The 27,691-nt window shown below is 35.7% G+C and overlaps 1 protein-coding gene across 1 annotated transcript; it reads left to right on the top strand.

The window, feature by feature from the left end:
- Window positions 1-682: 682 nt before the first annotated feature.
- On the top strand, window positions 683-26,789 carry LOC113053726 (von Willebrand factor C domain-containing protein 2-like). Its single transcript, XM_026219001.1, has 4 exons — window positions 683-1,335; window positions 2,904-3,375; window positions 17,583-17,712; window positions 26,341-26,789. Exons 2-4 carry the CDS (start codon window positions 2,986-2,988, stop codon window positions 26,490-26,492), a joined length of 672 nt encoding a protein of 223 aa, XP_026074786.1. The 5' UTR covers window positions 683-1,335; window positions 2,904-2,985; the 3' UTR covers window positions 26,493-26,789.
- Window positions 26,790-27,691: the final 902 nt, after the last annotated feature.

Here is a 27,691-nt window from a genome sequence, read left to right as displayed (position 1 = left end):
GCATGATAATAAATTGGACTGAATTTTTATTTAATATGAGTTAATGCTTTTTTTTAGAAAACAACAAGGTTAACAGTTTTGCAGTTCATTTAGCTATCGCTAGATAATGAAACTATAAGAGGTGTTTATTAGATAGATAGATAGATAGATAGATAGATAGATAGATAGATAGATAGATAGATAGATAGATAGATAGATAGATTTTTTTCATCCTAGTGGAAAAGAACATACATACAAACACTCAAAAATAAATAAATACCCTGCATTTATGTGTAAAGACGATAGGTCTATGATAACACACAGTTAAAGTTAGTATCAGCTTTTCATTATTTACACGTGTGCACAAATGACACAGAAGGCACTATAAACAATGCCTGCTTTGTCCACCCTCAGATCGCTATCAAATACAGTAATGCAGTGGCCCCTATAGGTTACCATCTGCACAACATTTTTGCATTTTTCTACGCTGTCGGTTTACAATTACCATTAAAGTGTTGATGAGATCCACTGTTAGCGACTGGTCTCGATTCAATTACTTCTTTCTATGTACTAATAAAAAAGCTGAGAAAAGTAGTAAAGTATTTCCTATGGTCCAAAGGGACTGTCCTGTTGCACGTTTTGCTAAATCGTACATGATTAGAGAAGCAATAAGACGATTGGAGCTCGAATCAGTGCAGAATCAAGTGCTGTCCGTGGTGCTGAACTCTGGATTCGGTGCTGTCCGCTCGATGGTGCTGAACTCACTGAGGCGACCTATTGAAGATGTAACGCTCCTCTGTTCTCATTCCTCTCCGCACTCAACTTAGTAGCGCTGTCTCTGACGACTCTTTTCTCTCTGCTCTGGCGGCGCGAGCATCGCCAATGTAGATAAACTTACTTCGCACTGGGTAAACGTACTGATTCGAATCTATTCTCGTTCATTAACTTGACATGAAATTGTTTTCTCGGTGGAGGTGCCGAAGACCAAATGGCGTTATACTGTTTCACCTGCAGTATTTGGGAGTTAATATAAATGCCGCGGATGACTAAATGATCACGAGAAGGAAGTCATTTGTACAGATGTTTTGGATCTTTTTTCCTTCCTTTTTGCATATTCTGAAATTCACTTAATGATCGGGGAAGGATAACTGCGTTTCTGGATATATTATTTCTGAAGTGGGCATGATCAGCATTCATTTGTAAATATTATAGACATTCGGATTATCTTTTCTGTTGGAGTAAGCACATTTCTGCACCAATTCGAATTGGAATGATTTTTCTGGTCTTATCATCTCGAAGGTGCACTTGCTCGCTTGATTACGATTCCAACAAAGTGGAACCAGACATTTCAACGCGGTAAGTCTGTTCAGCCGCTAGGTTAAAATGTATTCGTGCTCATTGCAATATTTCAATGCAATAATAATTATGACCATGATAATGTTAATTACTTTAAATGCATTTCTCTCTACATTTAAGGCAAGCTGCACAGATGCATTCAGAAAGACAGAAGCAGTCAATTTATTATAGACTAGACGTATTTTCAATACTAGACTATCTTTCAGTGTAAAAAGAAACTCTTTCTTTAAAGGGCTTTATCCTGGCTGCTCCGTTTTTTTTTTTTTCAAGACCAGAATCTCATGCCGTTTTATGGTTAATTTCTCGTGCTTTCACGAGTGAAGAAGCATTTGGACCAAAGCATATTAAGCACTTGTTAATGACACAGAAACCGAGTCGTTTCTTAAGGGCTCTTGGAGGAATGTACGGAGTCTACGGACATGGTCACTGCACACGTTTCTGCAGTGCTATGAGGGATTAGAAGGTGGAGACCTGTTGTTTTTCGTAAACAGGTATCCTTGTTAACTTTGTTGAGCCCTGTCTATGATGCCTGTGATTAACTGGGTTTTTATTTGTGTTGATTTACCGACTTTGTCCTCCTCACCATAATATCCTCACCACCTCCTGATCCAGAGCTTACTAATACCAATCATTATATACTGTAGGTGGAAAACACACCTCGTTTATATGAACTGACTCTTCATCAGTCTATGGGTATCTTCAGTGCGTTATGTATGGAAACAAATGGCAGATCTTTACCAGAGCTCAATTTGTATGGAGTGCTGTTACACTGGGTGCGTTTTTAACACCATCAGCTTAACCAACTAGAAATGAGCGACACAAATGAAATCACTTACATACATTATCACGATTCTTTAGAGAAGACAACAGCAAGGGGGAAAAGTAGTTAGAAAGCAGTAGTTCTTCTCTGGATTACAAATTGATTTGCAGATTTTTGTAACCATGAACCAGCTCACTCGGATTATTTAATTTAACATACAACATTTCTATTTTGCTTTCTACATGTATATATCACGACTGACCAGATGTTTAACTAGATACAGTGTGTGTGTGTGTGTGTGTGTGTGTGTGTGTGTGTGTGTGTGTATTATACACCCCCCCCCTCCCCACACACACACACATACATTGTTCTTTGAGAAATGTTTGTATTTTATATTTGTAAAAAAAAGTATTTGTATAAAATGTATTTCTATTTGTAGAACTAGCATTCCAATATTGTTATGTTAAAGTAATTCCTATACTTAACATTTGCAAAAGAAATGCTTATGACTAAAAGTAGATTTGACTACCACAACAAACTCATACAGAGACTTTAAAACTCACACTAGTAGTGTGAGACTGACACTTGTTTATACAGTTTACTGTAGTTTTGTCATATATTTTTAAACTAACAAACAAATATAGAATAAAATTTTTACAAAACTCCCCATTCATCCCTATATATGGTTACTTCTGTCAGCGAAATGTACTTTGATCATTAACGTATAGTGTGAGGATTTTTTTATTAGTTAAGATAACTAAAATGCACGTCAAATTATTAAGCTACGGGTTGTTTACATTTCTTTCAGTATCATATTTGCAGCATGGAGACTTACAACTTAAGGGACCTGAGACACTCTCCTTGAATGCGTCAGATTGCCGCGGCAAAGGATGGGCCCTTTTTTCCGGGCGATTTGCATCGTGCTGCTCGCCCTGACCGCCGCTGTCTCGCTGGCCTCTGTCGGCCATGAGGACTATCCCGCCACGGACGAGGCCGAGAGAACTGCCAACAATGACATCATTTTCGATGACTACCGAGGGAAAGGTTGCGTGGATGACAGTGGTTTCGTGTACAAGCTCGGGGAACGCTTCTTCCCGGGCCACTCGAACTGCCCGTGCATGTGCACGGAGGATGGACCTGTCTGTGACCAACCCGTGTGCCCTAAAATACACCCCAAGTGCACCAAGGTGGAACACAACGGGTGTTGTCCCGAATGCAAGGAGGTCAAAAACTTTTGTGAATACAAAGGGAAGACTTATAAAATCCTGGAGGAGTTCAAGGTAGGATCATGCTGCCAATTACCAAAATAATAAGTCTATGAAGGAATATGAGGCTGTTTTATGAATTTAGCATTGCGTTGAGTATCACACATGCCTGTGGTTAATTAATAAGTGTGTCTTGCACTCCAACTGAAATTTCAACCATGTACAGTGGAAAATCACAGGGATATTAAGGGAATAAGCCTTCCATTATTCTCAAATTGTGGGTGGATTGTACTTTACACTGTTTGAAATTAATAATCAAGCCTGCAAGTTAAACAAATCAACCTCAAAACAGCATACATGACAACATCACTGAAATGATGTCATCATATGTCAAAATCATGAGACTTAAAGACAGTTTCAAGACCACATATACACTATTGCACCACTATGTTCTCAAATATATGCAAGAAAATTAGGCTGTTTTATGTGTTTGTGTAGATGTGTCCCTGCATGAGTGGAGTATTGGATATTGTGGGATAGTTTTGTGCTTGTTTTACTTTTAGAGGCTCATCATGACAAGCCCTATCCATCACTATCAACTGTAATTTGATTAGAGCTGTGCTATAGAAACAATCTACTTGACAAAGCAATCCATTTAAAACTACTGTGCATTTTCTCTTGATTTTAGTTCAAGTTATTTTTATTGATCAGTAAACCCATCAATCATACAACAAAGCACCGAAGCATTCTTAAAAGACACATCAGCCATAGATAGATAAATGAATGTTGTGCTGCTTGATGAACCATTTGGCCAATTTGAGATTCAAAAGACATTGGACTGACAAATAAATTATTATATTATATAATATATTATATATATTTCATGACCACTTTATTAGACCTAACATGTTGTTGGCTCTTTGGTGTTATGCCTCATGTCAGCAGAGCACATATTTAACATAAATAGTCTATTAAGCAGTTGAAAATACTAGATATTTATCTAATATTATGTAATATACTGCAAATAAATCCTGACTAACATCAACAGGACCCTTGTTTACTTTGGTCCATTTCCACTGGCAGGGTTGCAAATAGCAGGTCATACATATTTAATTTTCAAATAATGGAAAGACTTTCAGAAGTATTAATTCTCTAAACACGTAATGAGTTTAAGATACAATGTCAGAGAATTGAATCTGCAACACCAGGAAAGCGATTGATGAGATAACAGTAAAAAAAAATTACTTTCACCCACAAAGCTCATTTCCAGGATTAAAGTGGGCTGTTTCAGCAAGTGCAAACTCTAATATAAGTTTTAGGTATCAACAAAGGGCAAAGCAATAAATCATCACACACAAAATGAGTCTTTGGCTCCACCTCACAAGTGCACCTTGTGAGGTGGGAGTGGGCAGGATTGTTTCCTGCACTTATCCATTTATGGATTTCATCTCTTGAAAACTCAAATCCTGTACCCTTCGGTATTTTCAGATTTTGTCACAGTAATTTAAATCTTAATATAAGTATTGTTTAAAATATATTCATATTCATTTAATCCATTGTGGTTTAACATATTTTTTAATGAATCATTTTTAAATAAATATTAATTTAATATTTTTGTATTAAAATGCAATATTTAGTTTTAAAGATCAATGACTGAACAAAATCCTCTTTTCAAAAAGATATTTTAAGATAAACATAACATATTAAGGAAAAGGAACAGACCATAGGAAATGTTCTTTGATGTTTCTGATATTTTATTATTCACTGGCCACACTGGTAATTATGTATTGAATCTTATCTGTAATGCTTTGGATCTTTTTCTTGGCTTTGCACAGCATTTATCTTGAAACTTCTCTCTCCAGAGAACAAGATATCATTAGCATTCATCTCATTCTTACATCTGATTCATTTACTGTGATCTTGAGATCATGTAAATTCAGGCCTTTTAAGGCAACCTGTCTCCCAACACTAAATGTATTGCAAAGATTATTATCTCAAAACTAATTCACAAGAAGATCAAAACCAGAACAATGTTTAATATCAGGATTACAGTGGGGTGGAAAGTCTATGCAGTTCACTCTCATCACTCTCTGAGTGATGAATTTCCCATCCAGCAACATCTGCTACATTATCACACACCAGTTCTGTTGTATCAACATGGGGCTGGCAAGCTTCAGAGCTGCTTTTAGACAAAATCAGCATTTTATTGCAGTGCACAGTGTTTTCTTTGAGGTGTCAAGCCATATTCAGTTCCACATAAGTTGGCCATGTCCCTCAGTAAACAAAGACTTTTTTAGAAGCCCAGCTAATGCCAATCAATTTAGAATCTAAAGCTGGCAAGATTAGAGCACTTCATTTAGGCACCAACATCTAAGGAAACTTTTTGTGACTAACAAGAAGGTTAAATTACATAATTGGCATTAGGGTCTCAGAGACTTTTAAATCAAATCCATCTTTGTTAGGTGCCCGATTAGCCAACGCATACCTCAGCTAGACATATTTGCCCATGTAAGTCAAAAGATCAGGTCCATCAATACAGCTTGTTCTCCTCAATTTTGAATGGAAGGACAACTTACGATCTTTTATCTCTAAAATATATTTTTTTTTTTTGGCTCTATTGATTACCTCCAGTCATAAGATGCCCTGGTTGAAAACCCATAAACAAAGCCAAGTAAATCTTAACTAGCAGAAGTCTCTTTTTGATCAGTTTTCCGCTCTGAATTTGACGTGTGCATTAAGCAAACGAGGCATCATCACTCAATAGTGTCCAGAGAGATCTCTTTGAATTAAAAAGCAAGTACTGACGTCCAGCTGCGAATGGGAATCAAAGGGTATTGATAGCCGATCCAATTAAGAGAAGCTGACAGGGTAACCTTTGGTGTGGGCTACACTGGCATTTCCTCAGCCGTTCTTTAGCTATGACTGTATTTACTTGGCTCAGCAGGAGTGGGAGGAGCCCCACAGAGATATGAATCTTACACGTGGAGAAGACTTTTCACTGTAGAATGAGGCAGACCAATCAGTCAGCAGAGCCTTTGTTTTTTTTAGTTTTTGTTACTTATTGCTGCAAATGACAGCCAAGTGACAGATTTTGAAGTGAAAGACTTGAAGTGCATTATCAAAGCCATGCACACTGACCCATGTGTAACCCAGCTTGACCCAGACAGTTATGTGGCTTTTTAAATGTCACGATTTCCAGACTGAGGGTGATTGAAAGAGCTATAGGATTTATACCGACACAACAGAGTTAATCACATTACTTCTAAAGCATGGCGATAGCTCTTACCGATACGTCTTGATTTTTACAATGTTCCAATGAAAGCTCAGGAAGAGCATGTTCGTATAATCCTGTCAATCGAAACCTTGAGAGAATAAACTATAATGGCCAATTACTTCTCTGCTCTGTTTCTGCACCTTCTCACTCTGTGCTTTCTGGAGTAACAGTGCATTAGGATTCCAAACCAGCTATTTTAGATTATATTAAAATGAATTTTTGAATTGTTTTAATGATTTAATAAATGTATATATCAAATACAAGCACAGTGCTTACAAAAAGTATTTGGACATTTATGCATCACTTAAAAGTGTATATACAGTAATTGGAATAGATCATTGTGAAATAAAAATTAAGTTAAGAAAAATACACAAGCAAGCACAAGCGCATACACAAACACATTATGGTTAAAAAAATGTGGGGTCAGTAAGATGTGACTGTGTCTACTAGTTTTAGTTAGCCAAGAGGCGATGAAGTCTCACAAATATCGATATTTCAGATACATCCTGTTCTTTTTTGTGGTTTACACAAAAGTAAACCTTGAGCACAAAATCAGCATATTAAAATGATTTCTGAAGGATCATGATGACTGAAGTAATGGCTGCTGAAAATCCAGCTTTGCTATCACAGAAATACATTTCACAATATTACTGATTTATTGTATTTTTGATCATCTGAATGAAGTCTCTGTGAGCATAAGATCCTTTTTCCCACAGTAGTTGGACCAGCTGATTAATAACTGCATAAAATGTAGTTAGTTCTGAAAAATTTGTTTACAGATAATACTTGCTTTATCAGATTATAGTTTAATCTAAAAGTGTCCAAATACATTTTGGGGCAATTTGACACAAGAACAACATACACAGTATTGTACTGGCAGTGTAAGAACATATAAAAGATATGATAAGTGGTTAATTTAGCTAATTTTAGGAGCAGTTGCTGCTTGGAAATAATGTAGTGGTTCCTTTTCTCCTGTTGTGTTATATTCCCTAAGAGTTCTGAAATTTATCCTTAGTAGGTGTTTCACCTACAGGGTTCCCCAGCAGCCATGGAAGAGAGTCACTTCACCGCTGCAAGCAAGAGGCCGGAGCTATAGGGTGAGTTCAGATCCCAGGCAGATAGACTAGGGCTGGGATATGAGCTCTGGGATCACCAGAAAGGGGAAAACCTTTGAGAGACGGTGAAAAAATTAAGATCTGAGGAAATGGCTTGTAGATAATAAAATACGCAAAATAAAATTAGACCTATAATTTTATAAGGTCTCATATGTGGACACTTTCATTGAATTTTTCATGCTGAATCCTCAAGCATTCCGAGAAAACATTTTTTTGCAAATTAATTAGATAACACTTTTGGCTCTTCAAGGTTTAGAATTGTCTTGTCACAAATATCGCTCAAAGCTTCAACAAAACAACAGTGCACCAGCATCTTAGAAAAGGCGGCGGTACATTTCTCATGCTGAATATTTAATGAGGAAATGTCCATTTAAATTCCATCAAATACAAGGCAGTGTCTATCAATGTCGAGAGGCAGCAACTTTATTAAAATAGATATGTAGAGTAATCGGTTTTAGTATGGAAGCTTATTTCCACCACAGGACAGAAGAATGAAAAAGGTAATTGTGAATTTTTTTTCACACAATTGACAAATCTGAGAAGAATGGTAAGATACAAACACAAAATATCGAGAAAAAGAATTTTGAGATAAAAAGTCAGAATTATTTTTATTTATTCCATGGTAAAAAATAAATAAACTACAAAAATTATGTGGACAAAAAGTCAGAATTGCAAGAAATACTTGGGATTGTGAGAGTTTATTCTATGTTATGTCTCATAATTCTCACTTTTTAATCCTCAGAATTGCAAGAAACATAGTACTAATTGTGATAAATTAATTCAGAATTGCAAGAAAAAGTCTGAATTGTGAGATAAATTGTAATTGCTTAGAAATATTTCAACTATAACATGTATCTCTCTTTTCTCTCTCAGATGCAAATACACACAAAGTTGCCCTCTCATCTGCATATGCTACAGTGAGCAGTAATTAGTGACTGTACTTGCAAACTCTGACACCTGTGAGAGGAAATAGCTATAAAAAGCACCTGAAATAAATAGCTTAAATTGATTTTCTGATCCAACTGCCTGAGGAACATCATGGTTTTAATTTAAAAAACTGATTAAAAGCTAACAAGTAGGCCGGCAGAAACTGGAACTATGAAATGGTTTCAGCAAGTTTAATCTCATTTCCAAGTTGCTTCAAATTGAAATCAGTGGTCACTTCAGTATCTTCATTTTCCCACCATCCTCTCCATCTTGTATTCCCCGATCCTGGTGTTGTTTTAAAAAAGTCTTATCATAATGCAACCTTTGCAACCCACCGTGATCTTTAACATTTTCTGAATGCATTTTGCATGAGCCTTTAAGTCACCCCTATGTCTGGAACTACATTTCCCAGAATGCTGTCAAAAATGCAGCTTAACATCTGTGCTTAAACTCATGAGGATCTGATGACTCAAGCTTAGTGCATATGAGCCATCAGTGGCGCCAATAGTGAATATAAATGTTTTTAACATATTTTTAACACTTCAGATCCAGTATGCCCACACATACTGATAGATTTTTCATATGGATGACAGCCATATGATAGATTTTTGTGACTGGTATTATCAGTTAATAACTACTTCTAGCCACTGGTCATCATGAGTCATTTGGTCTCTTTATTTATTTTTTGGTCTAATTTTGAACTTGACTGGGTGAGAAAATAATATCATAAATGATAAAGTATTTATATTTATTCTTGTAATTGCGACAGTTTTTTTTTTTTTTTTTACACAGACTGATTAAACAAACTAACAAGCATTTTAGACATTTGATCATCAAACTTCTCATGCTTCACAACCATTCATCTAAAAGCCACATACACTACCACTCAAAAGTAAATTAATACTTTTATTCAACAGGGACACAATAAATTGTTCAAATGTTACCTTAAAAATTATATAATGGTACACGATTTCAAATAAATGCTGTTCTATTAATCAAAGAATCCTGAAAAATAAAAAAATTATCGCAGTTTCCACAAATGTATCAAGCAGCATGATTGTTATCAAATGTTTCTTGAGCACCAAATCAGCCTTTTAGAATGATTTCTGAAGGATCATGTGACACTAAAGACTGGAGTAATGGCTGCTGAAAAGCTCTTGACGCTTGGGTGATTCTGAAACAGTGCAGGCCCAGGCTAAAGAAGTCATTTTCTGATAGAGTAGAAAAGAGTATGTTTCCTCATTCTCTGCAGCATGACGAGATAAAACCATCAGTGTTAAACTGTTTCATACAGCATTGATGAATCTAAATGTAACTGGTCAGGTGTAAAATGAGCTAACTCGTCCTAATACTAGAGGCGTTTCCTCAGAAATGGAATCTTTTTAATCACATGAACCATGAAGTAATCAATGTAATCGGACACAAACCAAAAATGTCACAGACGTCCTTTTACACGTGTAACCCTGTGCAGTTACAGAATATTGTGCTCATGCTGCCATTCAATAAATGTTCAGACTGAGATTGCTACCTGCAGAATGCCAAATACATCATTCAACACTCTTTCTACACCAGGAACAACTGATTTAAGACAACATGGGAAGCATGACTTCTCATATATCTTTTTCCTATAAGTGAACTGCTCTATGTATATATACTGTACACACACACACCCACAGTATATAATGTATTAGACTGATGCATGTACAGTAGCAATGTTGTAATCACTAGAACAGGAACCTCATCACCATGTGCAGGATATGCTTGCTTTGGTTTGCATGTTAATAGGAGACCAGAAAAAAAGTAAATGAATTCACTATTGGTTACACACAAAAACAAATCACCAATAGCCTTAGAAGCAGTACAAATGAAGTGAACGGAAACATTTTGAATAATTAGTGATAAGAAATATTTGCGTTAATCTATTCTCAAAGTTGGGTTGGGAGCTGGGTCTATACTACGCAAGCTATGATGACTTTCACCTTGATATTTTAACGCGGATGTATACCTTGCTGAATCTGTAGGGGGCGAGAACGAGTCTTTAAACCTGTGTGTATGCCTACTGTGAAATTACCACATCAAACGTGACGTGCTAACATGGATGCAGCTAAGATGCCGCCAGGTTTGCTTCAGGCCATTATATATTTTTTTAAAGAAGCTTCCCAATGGAAACCTCGACAAGATGCACGCCTGTTTCACACATACTCCATCTGCAGTGCATATGCAGTCCGTGTGCGTTTCGTATGTGGTGCAGAAGCAGCACGGACTCATACTCATTGTGCTTTAACACAGGACGCATTTGCAGTCCACTACTCGGTACATAAACGATCGCTTCACTGCTGCAGACGCAACTCTCCTGGAATGCACTGACGGACCACCACTGCATGAATGCTGTAATCCGTTAACATGGGTGCGTAAAAAAGTATGCAATGCTTACGCACTGCAGACGGATTATGTGTGAAACAGGCATACGGTTGTTTGCACCTTGTGCAATGTGGAATTCGTTTACAGCTTTCTCAAGCAGTTTGTGATGCATTTTGGAAACTGGAGATGAGCCCCTGGTCTAATGCACCACCTGGCTTGAGAAACCCCTTCTCAAAGACTTAACGTTAATTTTAGTCATTATTTTATTTTGGTAGCACACATATTCTGAAGGCCTTCGGCAGAATTCAAATGAGCCATTTTAATCTAGATTAATGTAGATTAATTCCAAGATTACAGTGAGATTAATCTAGATTAAAAAAATTAATCTATGCCCACCACTAATTCCAATATATTTTTAATAATGTTGCATAATGAATAATGTCTCAGCAATTTTTAAGTAGAATATGAGGAATTGACTGGGAATACCACAAGTGTAACAAGGTACAAAAAGTACATAAATTATCAAAACTTTTTGGGGAAGTTGTTATATACCCCCTGTGAGACACGTCAGTAAGTTTTATTCCAATGCAATTATATTATAGGCAATATATAAAATAGCTATTCTACTCTACACACAAAAGTAATCATTCATTTTGAATTAATGTATTAAACCTTGACTTTTGTGTTTAGTGCATTTGAAATCCTTTTGAAGAAACAACTAAAACCAGTCTGATCCTGGCCTGGTTTGCTGGTTTTTAAGAGATTTTAGGCATGTGTCAGTATATCAGCTTAAGAAACCTACATCTAGCAGGTACACCAGCTGAACATCTGCTTGGCCTGGCTTTGAGACAAGCTAGCCCAGCCAAACCTGCTAAGACCAGCAAGCCTTCTTATTCTTCTTAATGTGTATTTTTTCAGCAGGAAAATACAATTTTCCTTTCAGTTGTTTTGCTTACATTTTTGTTGGATCCATGTAGCAGAATAATACATAATATTATACGTAGATAATTCTGAGAAGAGTAAAGCCTTTAAAATTAGAGTGATCTTAACCTAACTACACAAAGAGTCTTTTCAGTCTTTTTTGTACCATCTTGTCCTGTACTGAATGAATGCAATGAATACATTGTACGGATGTTTTTTTTCGGTAGTACTGCATGTACACTTTGAATCTCATAATACCCATTTAAGACTTTTCTCAATTGTCTTTATTAAAGTAAAAGGTTCAAGTTCATTGTCAGTTTTTGAGTGAGAATGTTAATCTCAGCATTCTCTAGAAGACAAGCTATGAAAACTAGTTGCTTATACCCACTGCTGCCCATTGTATCCTTTTTTGCCATGTGTTGGCTCTACAAGGAGTTTGGCACAATTACAAGTGATTTGTATGGGCAAGTTCACAAGCTCCTGCCCCAATGGACCAGATGCTGTTATCAATGGAGAACAGAGGATTATTAGTGTCCGTGCCACTTACACAGTGTGCAGAGACTGAAGGGCATGACCGCTGCCAGGACAGGGGTACTGATCTCTTGTCTGTCCTTGAGACCTTCAGCCATGATCCAGGCTGGCATTTACAGTCAGTGTCACCTCTGTGAATACAAGAAATTCATGAATGAAACACTAGAGTGCAACAATATAATACATCACAATGTGTACATTGAAATACAAGGATCAAGAATTGAAGATTTTAATTTAGTATTACATTCCCAATTGTATTCATAGTAATAATTATGTAATAATTAGTAACATGTTCTTGAAATAAGTCTATTTGTAATTAATATAATATTGTAATTTATTAGTACAATTTAAAATAACACTTTTATACAATAATTTATAGTAAAATGTAATTTATTCCTATGATAGCAAAGCTGAATTTTCCAGCTATTACTCCAGTCTTTGTCACATGATCCTTCAGGAACCATTTTAATATGCTTATTTGTTGCTTAAGAAACATTTATTTCTATTATCAGTGTTGAAAACTGTTGTGCTGCCTAATATTTTTGCAGAAACAGTGATATTCGCTGTATTATTTGATGAATAGAAAGTTCAAAACAACATGTTTTATATTTACATTTACATATTGAAGTGTTTAGGAGACATTGCCACAGTTTTTCTGGATTTGGTCTGTCTCAGTTTGTTCTGTTTCTTCATGTTATTTCAGATGGACTGATGATGATGAGATCAGATCTCTGTGTGGAGAACTGGTAGCTGTCAGACTTCTTGTGCAAACAAAAATCTCACTGGATTATTACAATTAAAGGTGCTGTAGGGCACTTTTGTAAAAAAATATATTTTTTACATATTTATTAAACCTGTCATTATGTCCTGACAGTAGAATACGAGACAGATAATCTGTGAAAACAATCAAACTCCCCTGGCTCCTCCCAGTGGTCCTATTGCCATTTGCAGAAAGTCATGCGCTCCCGGTAAAAAACAACCAATCAGAGCTGCGGTCCGTAACTTTGTTTGTGTTCAAAATGTAGAAAAATTAGCATAATAAGCGAGTACACCATGAATCCATTTTCCAAACCGTGTTTTTAGCTTGTCCTGAATCACTAGGGTACACCTATAATAAGTGTTTATATTCTGACTATTTTAGATTGCTTCGGAGGTACCGCGGCGGAGAAACCCAGTACCTTTGTGATTCTTCATAGACATAAACAGAGAGAAGTAGTTCCGGCTACGATGTTCTTCCGCAAGACGCAAGCAGTTCTGTTTATTAACCGCTAGAGCGTCAAAAGTTCCCTACCGCAGCTTTAATGGCAAAAATAATGGTTTGAAATATAAACTGCTATTTACTACTGACACACTACAGCAAAGATATAAATAACTGACTTAAAACCATTTTTGGGGGGGGGGGGTGTAAAAATACTAGTGGCCTAAGACTTTTGCACAGTACTGTATGTATATAAGATAAGCAGACTATGACATAGGCATATATATCCTTTTTATTAAAACTTTCTCGTTTTCACTACTGAAATTCTAAATTAGATATGTTTTATAATATACAAATCCATATATATGCTGTTTGCATACATTTTCTATCCCCATGCTGCATAATTTCAACATTTGCATAACGATGACAAAGTTGCCTCACAATTGGCCCCTACCTGTGAATCATTAAAATAACTTCCATGCTCTCTGGAGATGAACCCCACAGTTAAGGAACCATTATTCTAAAGGACTGCTGTGAAAATAAAGACGAGAGAATATTTCAAAAATACTACTTTTTGGAGTTGAAATAAGTGCATAAATTAAAACAAAATTGTGCAGTGGACATTGCTGGTTCAATTGTCAGGATGTGGAAGATACAGTACATCAAACCACCTAGACACTTCCTTGAAAAGGTCATACCTCAAAACTCTCTTTGCGAACATAAAGGAAACCGGTGAGAGAAACCAAAAAGAGCATATCGGTCACTTTGAAGAAGCTGCAGAGTTCAGGAGCTGAGAAAGGAGTAAAGGTGAATTGGTCAACTAAATCGGCACAACACTGGTGTACACAAATGGGAAACAAGTACCCATTAAGCAAAGAATTAAATAAATAAATAAAATAAAATAAAATAAAGAGTTTATTGATGAATACCGAGTTTATGGACGAATAAAGACTAGCTCACCCACAAAAATTTATATTTTCTTAACACGAAAACAATATTTTAAAAACCATACCAACTATCTTTTATGGTAAAATTTCAGCCAAATTTCAAAACTATGTGGGAAATGCAAATTTAACACTGCTCACCACCAACATTATCATACTAACTGTGAAGTAGCATAGTTTGACTCAACAGCCAAAGAGAATAGACTAAAAACATACCTGAACTGTGTGGGAAGCTGGTACTTAGTCCAAAAGAATTAAAGCTGGCACTGCTGCAAAAGATGCCTCTGCAGAATATTAAAATCTGTGGAATGTATAAATCTGATTCCAAAAAAGTTGGGACACTGTACAGATTGAGAATAAAAACAAAATGCAATGATGTGGAAGTTTCACATTTCAATATTTTATTCAGAATACAACATAGATGACATATCAAATGTTTAAACTGAGAAAATTTATAATTTTAAGGGGAAAATAAGTTGATTTTAAATGTCATGGCATCAACACATCTCAAAAAAGTTGGGACAAGGCCAAGTTTACCACTGTGTGGCATCCTCTCTTCTTTTTAAAACAGTCTACAAATGTCTGGGGACTGATGAGACAAGTTGCTCAAATTTAGGAATTGGAATGTTGTCCAATTCTTGTCTAATGCAGGCTTCTAGTAGATCAACTGTCTTAGGTCTTCTTTTTCGCATCTTCCTCTTTATGATGCGGCAAATGTTTTCTATGGGTGAAAGATCTGGACTGCAGGCTTGCCATTTCAGTACCCAGATCCTTCTTCTACGCAGCCATGATGTTGTCATTTATGCAGTATGTGGTCTGGCATTGTCATGTTGGAAAATGCAAGGTCTTCCCTGAAAGAGATGACGTCTGGATGGGAGCATATGTTGTTCTAGAACTTGGATATACCTTTCAGCATTGATGGTGCCTTTCCAGATGTGTAAGCTGCCCATGCCAGATGCACTCATGCAACCCCATACCATCAGGGATGCAGGCTTCTGAACTGAGCGCTGATAACAACTAGGGTTCTCTGAATCTTTGGATGATATTATGTACTGTAGATGATGAAATTCAAACTCTTAGCAATTTTTCTCTGAGAATCTCCTTTCTGATATTGCTCCACTATTTTTCGCTGCAGCAGTGGGGGAATTGGTGATCCTCTGCCCATCTTGACTTCTGAGAGACACTGCCACTCTGAGAGGCTCTTTTTACACCCACTCATTTTGCCAATTTACCTAATAAGTTGCAAATTGGTCCTCCAGCTGTTCCTTATATGTACATTTTCCTTTTTCGGCCTCTTATTACTACCTGTCCCAACTTTTTGGGAATGTGTAGCTCTCATGAAATCCAAAATGAGCCAATATTTGGCGTGACATTTCAAAATGTCTCACTTTCAACATTTGTTATTTTAGCTATATTCTATTGTGAACAAAATATAAGTTTATGAGATTTGTAAATTATTCTATTCCTTTTTTACTCACAATTTGCACAGTGTCCCAACTTTTTTGGAATCTGGGTTGTAAAAGTAATACATGTCAAGTTTTTGAAATGATCACATAAAACCAAATTTCAGTGTAGGATTTGTGGATCAGTGTGAGAAGTCATGGCCTAATGGTTAGGGAGTTTGACTGCTAACCCTAAGGTTGTGGGTCTGAGTCTCGGGCCGGCAAAACCGTGACTGAGGTACCCTTGAGCAAGACACTGAAACCCCAACTGCTCCCTGGGCGCCGCAGCATAAAAATGGCTGCCCACTGCTCCGAGTGTGTGTTCACAGCTGTGTGTGTGCACTTTGGATGGGTTAAAGGCAGAGTACGAATTCTGAGTATCGGTCACCATACTTGGCTGCATGTCACTTCACTTTAGGATTTGCAATTCTGCAAGAGAGAACTGTTCTAAATAGTTTTTAGAAGGCACAGTAGGCTATGTGGATTTAAAATTTAATATTTTATGGCCTTTTGGAGAACATGTAATATTCAGCAGTTGGAATAGTGTATTTTATTACAGACATCCAATATAGGACTAATCACATATTAATCTGGGCTTTCTTCACCAAGAAGAATGCCCTAAACAGGATGGTCTCCACTTACATCTGTTGTTGTCCACTGGTTAGATACTGCAACTATTTTTAAATCTGATTTTAAAATTGGATGAATGATTAGATTTAGAGCAGACTGCAAGGGTGCATTAAATTGATCAAAAGTGACGGACATTCTAATGTCACAAAATATTTCTACTTCAAAACAATGCTGTTCTTTTGAACTTTCTATTCATTAAAGAATTTTGAAAAATATTTAGCAGCCCAGCTGTTTTCAACATTGAGGGTTTTCTTGAGCACTGAATATGAACAATCCCGTGGCGTTAAAGACTGAAGTACTGACTGCTGAAAATTCATAAATTACATTTTAAAATGGTAAATTGCAATAATATTTCACGGTTTTACTGTATTTTGATCAAATAAATTGGCATAAGAGAGTAACTGAGGCATCTTTACACAGCCAAGTTAAGGCTACTCTGTGCCTGCTCAAAATTCTGTGTAAAGATCTAATGCTCCTTAAAAGCCAGACTAAATTATTCCTGCTCTACTCACTTCAGTCCCCTAAATCAAAGTACTGTATAAAGGTGCAATTGCTGTGTAAATGCATTTATGCCAAACTTCAATAGCATTAAACAGTCTGTGTGCAGCACCTAAATGCCAGTTCAGAAGCAATTTTGTGCCATCTTTGCAGTGTAAATTTGGCATAAGATATTTCTTAGATCATAAGAGATTTCTTTCAAAAGCATTCAAAGTTCTTACCGACCCCAAACTTTTGAACGGTAGTGTACAAAGTAGCCAGAAGGTTGGAGGGATGAGTTAGACATGGAGCAGGTACTTTCATACACTGTTTTTATTTGGAACAACATGCATTTATACAGTATATATATAAAAATAGGGTCATTTTGAATTTCATGTTGACTTGAACGGTGATGTCTTACCTGTAACAGTCTCTCACAGTATCATTTCCCTGTCCCTCTAGCCTTCACCCTGTGAATGGTGCCGCTGTGAGCCAAATAACGAGGTGCATTGTGTGGTCGCTGACTGTGCAGTACCGGAGTGCGTCAACCCAGTGTATGAGCCAGAACAGTGCTGCCCCATCTGTAAAAGCGGTAAGAACGGCCTATTTCCTATTATAACTTTATGGAGAAGACGAAAATACCTGCAAGGTGTACTTTAGAGCATTCCTCAGAGGACTCTCTCCACAATCCCAAAGGAAAGGAATTTGTTTCGCTGACTGGCATGTATCGGGGCTCAAGAAATAGCAGTGAGGTGAATGTGATATAAACAGAAGACTCTATGCACAGGTTGTTTAAAACCCACTAAAACTTTCTATTAGATTTCAGTATCACCAGTTAGAGAGTTCTGATTACCAATCCTCTGCTCGATTAGAGGTGAAATTTGGTTCAGATAAACAGTATCCCATTGATTAAGACCATGCTAAGAAGGATTAATTGGCCAATGGGGACTCCTCTATCTCCTGTGTCTTGATGCACTCATCAGCAAGGCCCGATTCCAAAATTACAATTATTGGATTCCAATGGCTCACTGGATGGCCAAGGGCAAGAGATATCCCTGAGTCAGTCCGATACAGAGGCACAAACACAAAAAGTGTAAGCTCTGTGAATCAGTGGGATAAATACATAAATACATGATTAACAACATGTAGAGGACATAGATTTAACCATTGTGTTGTGCTGAAAAAAATCCTTTACTTAATTTGGTATACCAGGTCAAAAATTACCAGCCTTTTAAAAATTACTTGTAAATTTCTCATTATGCCAAATCTCTGATGCAATCTTTTTATACTTTCAGTTAGCACAGATTTTGTATCGAAACTGACTGTAGGCCTCACTGATATGAGCTTATGTACAGTACCTCGGTTTTTGAGTGGAAAAAAATATATATATAAATATATATATTATGTTTGGATCATTTTGCCAGTATATACTTAAAAACTGAGCATAATGAAAGAAAAAAAAAGTTTTAGTCTAATGCAATAAAATTAACTAGCATTTTTTGGAAAAGGAAAATCCATAAAATGAGGGCCAAATCAACGATCTAAAATAATAATACCTGTGAATTTCAACATTATGTTTCAACACTGATATTATATAAAATATTGTCTTTAATTAAGTGTTGGTTTTAAAAGAACATTTAAGTTTACTTATAAAAAACTATTAGAATTTAAAAATATAAACAGACAGCCATTGTTGACAATAAAAAAATTGAAGGGTATAGATTTGAACAAGAAATAACTACATCAAGTTTCAGAGTCGTCAGTTTTAAAGAAATCTTGCCGCTCTGTAGAGCGCCTCAGAAGACATGTTTGAAAATACATTTGTAAAGAAAAATCATATCTAATCTTCTAAGTGCAACTTTAAAATCTATGCAATTCCCTATTTTTTCCCCTTCTGGCACATATTGACCTACATTCTCCAGGATCCACATTACAATCAGAAATGTGGTGTAAGGTATAGTTGCTAAAGAGAGACTGGCTGTGACTTTCTGCTTTACTAGTGCAGAAAGACAGCCAGAGATATGCACGCATGGATACACAAACCTCGCCTACAGCCTGGAAGAGAACTAATCCAGGCAGACATGGCACGGTGACGAGCTTGTGGTGCTGGCATTTTAGGGAGTCTGTGGTGGAGCACGTCCCCTGGAGGAAATAACTAACTCTGCTTCAGAGATCTTTAAAGGGGTCATATCAGGAGGATTCAATTTCTACTTGATACTTTGAGATAAAAGTGTTCAATGTATGTATGTATATATATATATATATATATATATATATATATATATGTACTTTCTGTGCCAGTACTGTATTTAAGTAATGTGCTTCTTACTCAAAAATATAGTTTATATATCAGGGTCAGGCAATATGCAGAACTTAAGACGTGGCTTCATTTCAATTCATAAGCTGGAATTTAAATTGAATTGGCCACATACTACAGGAAGCTGAGACAGAATAACAGAAAAAGAAATTGAGTAAATTGTAAATCAAAGAAATATAAAATAAATGCATTCTGGAAAAAAGAAATGCATTCTGGTCACGTAAAGATTTCTTTAAAAGGTATAAAATAAATATACAAATAAAAAAATACGAATAAAATAAAAATTCCTTTTTTAAATAGGGATGTATTAAATATTAGAAGGCTTTCTGAAGGATCAAGTGACAATTAAGGAATAATGGTTTTTGAACTTCGGCTTTACACATGAATAAATTAATTTTTTTAAATGATAAACAAGGAAAACAGGTATATAAAACTGTAACAGTATTACTATTTTTACTGTTTTCTGGATCAAATATATTCAGTCTAAGTGAGCATAAGAGTCTTTAAAAAACATTTAAAAATAAATTAATTCATTAAAATTGGTTTTAACAATCCAAAACTTGTGTATCAATGTTAATCAAACATTGGCAAACTTTTCTAGTTAGAAATGACAGTTCTGTTAAATGAATTTCTTTTTAAATTTACCTGTTTGCTACCTCAAAATAATACAATTCAATGTGATCGTTTTAAGTGGTCCTCAGAGAGAAATTTTTTAAAATATCAATAACAAATTCGATACGAGCACTTTTTCGGTATTTGCACCATAATGCTTATGACTGTCCTCAAAATTCATAAGAGAACTTCCTATTCCTGTTCATTTTAATGAAAGGCTTTGGTTTGAAATGACATCTTAAAGATAATATATTATCTAAGAACTCGCTTGGCTATATTTGGTTGCAATTAGGAGGAAGAAAATAATTAGTTTGAGAGACTTTATCTCAGTTCAATCAATTCTAATAGCGTTGGTCAAGAGCTGTTCTAAACAGTCTGTCATGTAATCTCTCTCAGATTGTTCCACATAGACATACTGAGACGGTAAATGTCAAGAGACACTTATCCCAGCACAGACGGAGCTGGCAGAGGATCAACAATGACATTGGGAATGCCAAGTCTCAGTCAATCAAAATTCAGACTGCATTCTTTTTTTTATAGCACAATTCTCAACATCCATCAACATATAGCTCACATCTGACTCTGTCCCATGTCATGTCAAAATAAAAGAAGACCGTGAGGTATCACTCTGTTTCGGATCCTCTCTTAATGAACCTCGCAGGAATCCAGTACTTTTTTGCTGATGTGAAATTGAACCTCAAAAACTCAAAAATAGCCTCAAGGAAAAGTGTGCTGGCTTGCTACTGATTGCTAATTACCATAATATGCCTCTAAACCTTGGCACCTGATGCAGCCTTTAAAAATCAATTTTAACAAGAACTTTGTCCATCAATACCAAGCTCAGCTGCAATACTGGAAAGACAACTAGCCATGTTTCTATGTAAGTGAGCCAGTCGTGGGCAACCATCTCTCAGTAGCTTCAGTGATTACCATAGTAACTGTTTACTTGTAGGTTGCAGGCTAATTTGAGGAGCAATGACGAGGGCCTACACTGCAACAGAGTAACTTCACCTATGATGATGACTATGATCTGAAAATGTAAAGGTGCACAATTAATAAAAATAAAATCAAAATTGCATAAACTACAATATATTTAATACTGTACATATACAGTTTGTATGCATCCCATGCCTGGATGAAGGAGCTACAGTACACTGTTATGTCTGTATTCACATACTAAACCATGCAATTAATAAATCTCCATGCAGAATCCATTTCAGTTAGTGCTCTGAGATTCATTCACTTTAAGCCCATTGTTTGGTTCTCTTCTTCTTTGCATTGTCAGAGTAAAGTACTCCAGGTTCACTTTATTTTCACACTTTTGCCAATATTAGTTACTTTAAAAAGACTCAAGAGTTTAGCTGGACTGCATTGCAACGTGAAAGTAAATATATTTGTCAATTACAGCTTAAATGAACCAAGGCCAACTGCAAATAGTACTTGCCTTTTTCACTCAGTTCACTTTTGGGACCTTCTGTGAAGACCCGTAAGTGTCTTTGTTTAGGGACGGAAGTAATTACTTTGGTGGTTTTAGCACTCCCCATTCAACATCAAATTTCTGGTTTCAAAGTAATTCCATGTCTTTTGTTCTCTTAGCCTTGATGTCTGAGACTGATGATGCAGAAGATATCAAATGTTTATCATATTGTTCAAATCTCAATACTCAAAAGTGTGTCAAAATAATCCAATACATTTTTGGGAGAGATCCAGATTGCAATGGAGAGAATGTAAAGTGTAAGTTAATATTATTGAAGTCAAGGATTTCCACATTCTGAACTGTTATTGAACCAGTTTTATTATTGTAAACTAAATTTTTTAGATAAATGCCTCAGGACATTTTAAACATTCACTTGTTGCTTCTGGCTAAAATATGGGAAGCACTTTATTTTACAGTCCTGATCCTTATGTATACACTACATGTATGTATGTACTTGTTATTGTAATTACAATAACTATGTAATAAGTAGGTACTAACCATGAACCTACCCCTAAACCTAACCCTACTCCATTGTAGTTACCTTGTATTACCAGAACTTTCTTAGAAAAATGCAATGTAAGTACACTATAAGTACATGTAAGTACATGTACTTGCAACCAAAATATGAGTCCTCTACCCATAATATTGCTTTCTCATTCTAATCATTTTACTGGCAGTTTTGAATTAATAAAAAATGCATCTTAAAACCCTATTGCTTACACGATGTGCTATTATGTTGTAATCAAGGATTCAAATCTTCATCTTCTTAATAAACCAGTAGTCTTAAAACAGATGTCTGGGCCAATAAGCAATGGCTTTGAGCATGATCTTATCCGTTATCTGTTTGGTACCTGTCCACCTGGCCAAGGTGTCCTTGCACTAGTGACGCTCTTTTCTATAGGATGACGAATAACTGCTCTTGGCTAGGCTAGTAGTTACGCATCTCTGTTTCACCCCCCTTGAACGGTCGCTTTTGCACTTTTGCCAACAGCTCATAATTTTTACTGATGGAAATCAAATATTTGAGTACATGTAAGACTTCTTAGGAGCATGCAGAATATTGTAGGTAGTAAAGCAATTTGTGCACCGCTAACCCTGCTGCAAGTCTATTAACATGTCTGTGATGTGGTTAAAAGGCAATCTAGTTGTTTTCCCCCACAGTAAAAGGGAGGTCATGAAGCTTGAACTCTTTTTGAAATGTGCGGCACCACTGACTTTTACTGACATAGAGTGAGGACTATATTTCAGGGAATACTGCCGCATCAAACCAGAAGTAATTTCAAGGACTTGCTTGTCATCAAGAATGGCCTTATGCTGAAACGTTACTTCTGTAAATGCTGATTTTTAACAAGCTGAGTATGGTGAATACACTTCTTCAGAGCTGATGATTAACCTATTCAGATCCCATTATCAAATAATCATAAAAAGTGAATATGTTAAAATTATGTCTGGCCCATATACATAGATGAAATTGCTGTTTACAAAGAAATTGTTAACAGTGGCCCATTAAAATCCTCTACCTCCTGCCTTGTCACAACCTCTCTGCTTAAAGGTAAAAACAAAATATGTTCTAAAGAACATTTATTTGAAGTTCCACTTAAGGTATGAAACTTATGTAAAAAATAAATAAATAAATCTGGGTTATGCGAATATTAAGGCAACATTCAGTTTTATAATTTTTCTAACATTAAGAGAATGTATGTTTGTAATGTTCTTTGACTGTTCTGAAAAATGGGGGGGGGGCTTCCATGATAATTTTGAACTGGGTTACTGGTTTTCTGTGAAAGTATATGCCAATAGAAAACTCGTAACACTGATATGTAAACATGTACAATCTGAATCAGCTCTTATTACATTTGATAGGATATCATGTGGGAATAGGAATGTGGGAAATTAAAACATTATGTAATACTTAACAGATCATCAAATTCACAACACTGCTCAAAGTCAACCCTTAAGACGCTTGTTTATAATTCACGATAATTTGCGACTGGGAGATCAGCAAAGCAAATGGAAAAACACTGAGTATCATGTTTCACACACTCCAAGCCTGAATCTCCAATCTGATCCCACCTACAAAAAGTCTTGATGTGAAAATAAATAAATAAAAATCTGTACTGTGATTATCATACGCCTACATTTTACATTGCAGGTATTCTGTTAAAGCCCTTTTAATAGAGTAAATCCACAATAATCTTATTTACCACACTAATAAAATTATCTCTAAAGAACTATGTGTCCACAGGGTTCTGGGTTCAAATTTATGCTGATATCTAATTTGTTCATAAGATGTGTATCTATGAAAGCATCCTGTTACTAAAATAAGACTGATAAGTACGAACACTGTAGCCTGTACATCCACAAGAGAATATTAATATTTAATACAACTTAAACTGGACTATTCTAAACTACACTGATTGAATAAGCAGATATGCTCTACTCATACCTTGACTCTTGTTATAGATTTTGTTTTATAGTAGCCACTAATTGCAGCTTCAGTCCCCGTGAGGTCACCAAAGGTCAAGTGCTATAACAGAGACTATAGGGTATAAAGACAAAGAAATGCACCACTCACAGATAAATATTAGAATTGCATTGTGCAATTTATACAAGCCTTCAAAGAGGTCATATGAAGTTGCTGAAAAGAACATTATTTTGTGTATTTGTGTAAATATATATATATATATATATATTTTCCATGTACTGAACATTTTTGTTGCTCCTCAATGCCCCGCCTGAAATTTCTGAATTGCATTGATTTTTATAAAGCTCATGGTTCTGAAAAGCAACGTGTGCTCTGATTGGCCAGCTATCCAGTGCATTGTGATTGGCCGAATACCTCAAGCGTGTGAAGGAAATGTTACAGTAATTACCATACTGTGATGTCGTGTCCTGGCACAATGACATAAAAGCAATAAAACCCATTACAAAGACGCATTTTTTGCATCCAGTGGGGACATAATTACTGATTATAATGGCTTATACAGTCTTTTTACACATTGCGTTGCATATCACACCACGTAAACACAAAACCATTTGTCTTCATTTGTGATCGGAGAAACCAAGAATGTGTTTTATAAATGCACACCCTGCGTTTTATTATTATTTTACTTTTCATATTAGCTTTACCTGCTTTAAATAATTTTTGGCTTTGCTAACACTTTTTTATTGTCCTTATTACATGTTAAATATACATACTTTAGTAATAACAGTAAACTATGCATAGTTGCATTCAATACCTTAAAAATAAATAACCTGATACCTTCATGTAAATTTCATTGCAAGGCACAAATACAATAATCTTGAAAAACATTAGACAATAGTGGCTGTGTTGAAATTGTAATTTTATGGTTACAAAATGCATTACAGCCCAATTCAGAACAGGAATTAATTAAACACATTGTCAGCCTACTCCACTTTTTGATTTGCTGTCATTTAGGAATGATCATTACCACTTTACATGGGTAAATATAGATATTTGCTAAGCAATTATACCAACCGCTTCGGGTTTATTCCACAGCAGGCCACTAATATCTGCTCATTGGGGCAAGGAAGTGAGGAATTGCATAAAAATAAGTGTTCTTGTAAATTATGATCACAATAGACCCTTGTAATTGAACAACACTGTGTGTTTAGTCAAAATTACAAAAAACAAAACAAAAAAAAATGTCCTGCTGTTAACTGAATAAAACAATCTGATGAATCGCATTTCACAGCTATTTGTAATTCCTAATTCTGACTGATCAATAACAGCATTATGAGGTCGAATATTGTTTAATGACTGTTAATCTGTATCTTTGACAATCTCACCAAACCAGACCAAACTAAATGAGTAAAAAAAAAAAAAAAGAGCACAAGTCCATGGAGCAGAAAGCATTTTTTTAAAAAACTGAATTACATTTACAGTGTTAGCATACAAACTATAAAAGTGGGATTCAATACTTCAGAGACTGAAGAAACCATAAGATACTTCAGCCAAAGATGTCCATAGTACTAATTAACAGGCTTTCTCTGTGAATAGTAAGTGGAAAATAAAGTTTGATTTTAGTCGGACTAAATAAATAATTTGTGTTTTTAACATCATGTAAACTTCAGTAAAAATCAGGTTTCAGACTAACATAAGTTTGGGTTCTGTAAAATTTTATTCATTTTTTTGTCTCTAATGCTTACGGAGGCTGCATTAATTTGATAGAAATATAGTGATACAGTGAAATACAGAAATACATTTCTATTTTAATATATTTCAATATACTACTTACTGACCACAAAGTTTTGAACTGTTTCTGTCTACAACTGGCCTTAACATGCTTTGAATGAAAGAGATGATCTTAATTATAACTGCACATATGAGTGATTGATAAAAGTGATTATTTGAAATCAGTTCGGTTTTGAAATCAGTGTACCATGTAATAAGTTCAATGTTTTTTAATGGACTGTTTTTCTGCATAGCTCATGGTCTACAATGCTTCAAGGCCACAATAGAAGAGAATGAGTAGAGCGTGCTCAGATCACACATAGTGCCAGCATGACTGTTCAGCAGCCCCTGCAGCCTGTGGTGCATTAGAATGCAAAGTATCCCAGTGAGAGGATGGGTGTGTGAGGGGAAAAATTAGAGAGAAAGAAAAAGAGGAGCAAAAGAGCTTTAGTGTTACAAAAACAAGCCCATCGGTGCATGGCCGTGAAAACCTTCCACATGTCTGTTCCGCCTTCAGAAATCCCGTGAGTCACTCTGGCTTTTCCTCCCAAAAGAAGCTCCAGTGAGCTCTTGCTCATTCCTGCTTCCTTAAAATCTCCTCTTTTCCCCCATGTGACAGGTCCAAATTGCTTCGCTGGAACGACGATCATCCCAGCTGGCATTGAAGTGAAGGTGGACGACTGCACCATCTGTCGGTGCCACAGCGGGGACTGGTGGAAGCCTGCGCAGTGCTTGCGTCGGGAGTGTCTCAACGGCCAGACATCATCATAGAAACCCTCCGGAGCTGAAGGGAGGGACACAATGAGATGTGTGGCACGACTGTCGGCGCAGGGCCCACCTTCTGACAGAGACGGACTAATTGGCAGGAGCACAATTCCTCTGGCAAACTGAGATGGGCTGGACGTGCTGAGATACATGGGACATACTGTACACTCAAACACAAACACGCATAAAAGTCCTTGGCAGAATCATAACAAGTGTCTTTAACTGAGGCCACATTTTTCTCCTGTGATGAGTTCATAGTTGGGTGAACTTCATGAAAACATTTCACTCCAAAATCAAAAGAATACAATTAGAAATTATATTTAAAATAATCCATTATATATATATCTGTGTGTGTGTGTGTGTGTGTTTGTGTATGTATCATATTCTTATTTTGGCCTTTTTTCATAAAAATGAACCCAAATTCACATTTTACATTTGCCTCAAAATTATTTGAGGTTTGATTTAAGTTTTTGTTTGTTTGGTTGGTTGGTTGTTTGTAACTCTCATTATTCCCAAGGTTTCTCATTATATTCTCACTAATGAAATACAATATTTTTACTTTATTAAATACAAGAATACTACATTAACAATTTATTAAAATATCAAAATAAGTTATTATAAATTAAAATAAACTAATGATATATTTGAAAAGAATAATAAAAAAATTAATGTAATCATTATAAAAGCACAACAAATACTAACAAATATATTATTATTTCATAATCAAAAGCAAGTCATTATAATTTTGTGCATTTTGACTTAAAAATCCCTCAAAATTATGGTGTTTCTTTTTTTTCTTTTTCTTTTTAATTGGCATTGTTCACTGTTCTCAGGGATTCTCGTTAGATTCTCTGTATTGGAATACAATATAATACAATATTATTCACCCTGAAATTGTAAGTTTAATAACTTGATATTATAATAATTTTATAATTATATAATAAAAGTTATTAAAATTATAATTTCAGGGTGAATAAGTGTCAATATGTCTTAATGGTCCTAAAACAGGCTTCATTGTCTTTAGGTAAAATAGTACTACTTTTGTTTGTTTGATTTTGTTTGATTCTGTACACGTTCTTGAAAGGTTTCATGAGATTCACCCACTCGTTTCATTAGTTGCTTATGCTGCTTAAACAGTGTTTGTATATTTCACGTGACCATAAGTGCTCAATGAGAACATTTAAACCTTACCTAAAATACCACCT

Source organism: Carassius auratus, chromosome 34, assembly GCF_003368295.1.
Source record: "Carassius auratus strain Wakin chromosome 34, ASM336829v1, whole genome shotgun sequence".
Taxonomy (NCBI): Eukaryota; Metazoa; Chordata; class Actinopteri; order Cypriniformes; family Cyprinidae; genus Carassius; species Carassius auratus.
The sequence above is the reverse complement of the archived record's forward strand: the minus strand, read 5'-3'. Positions and strand labels throughout refer to the sequence as shown.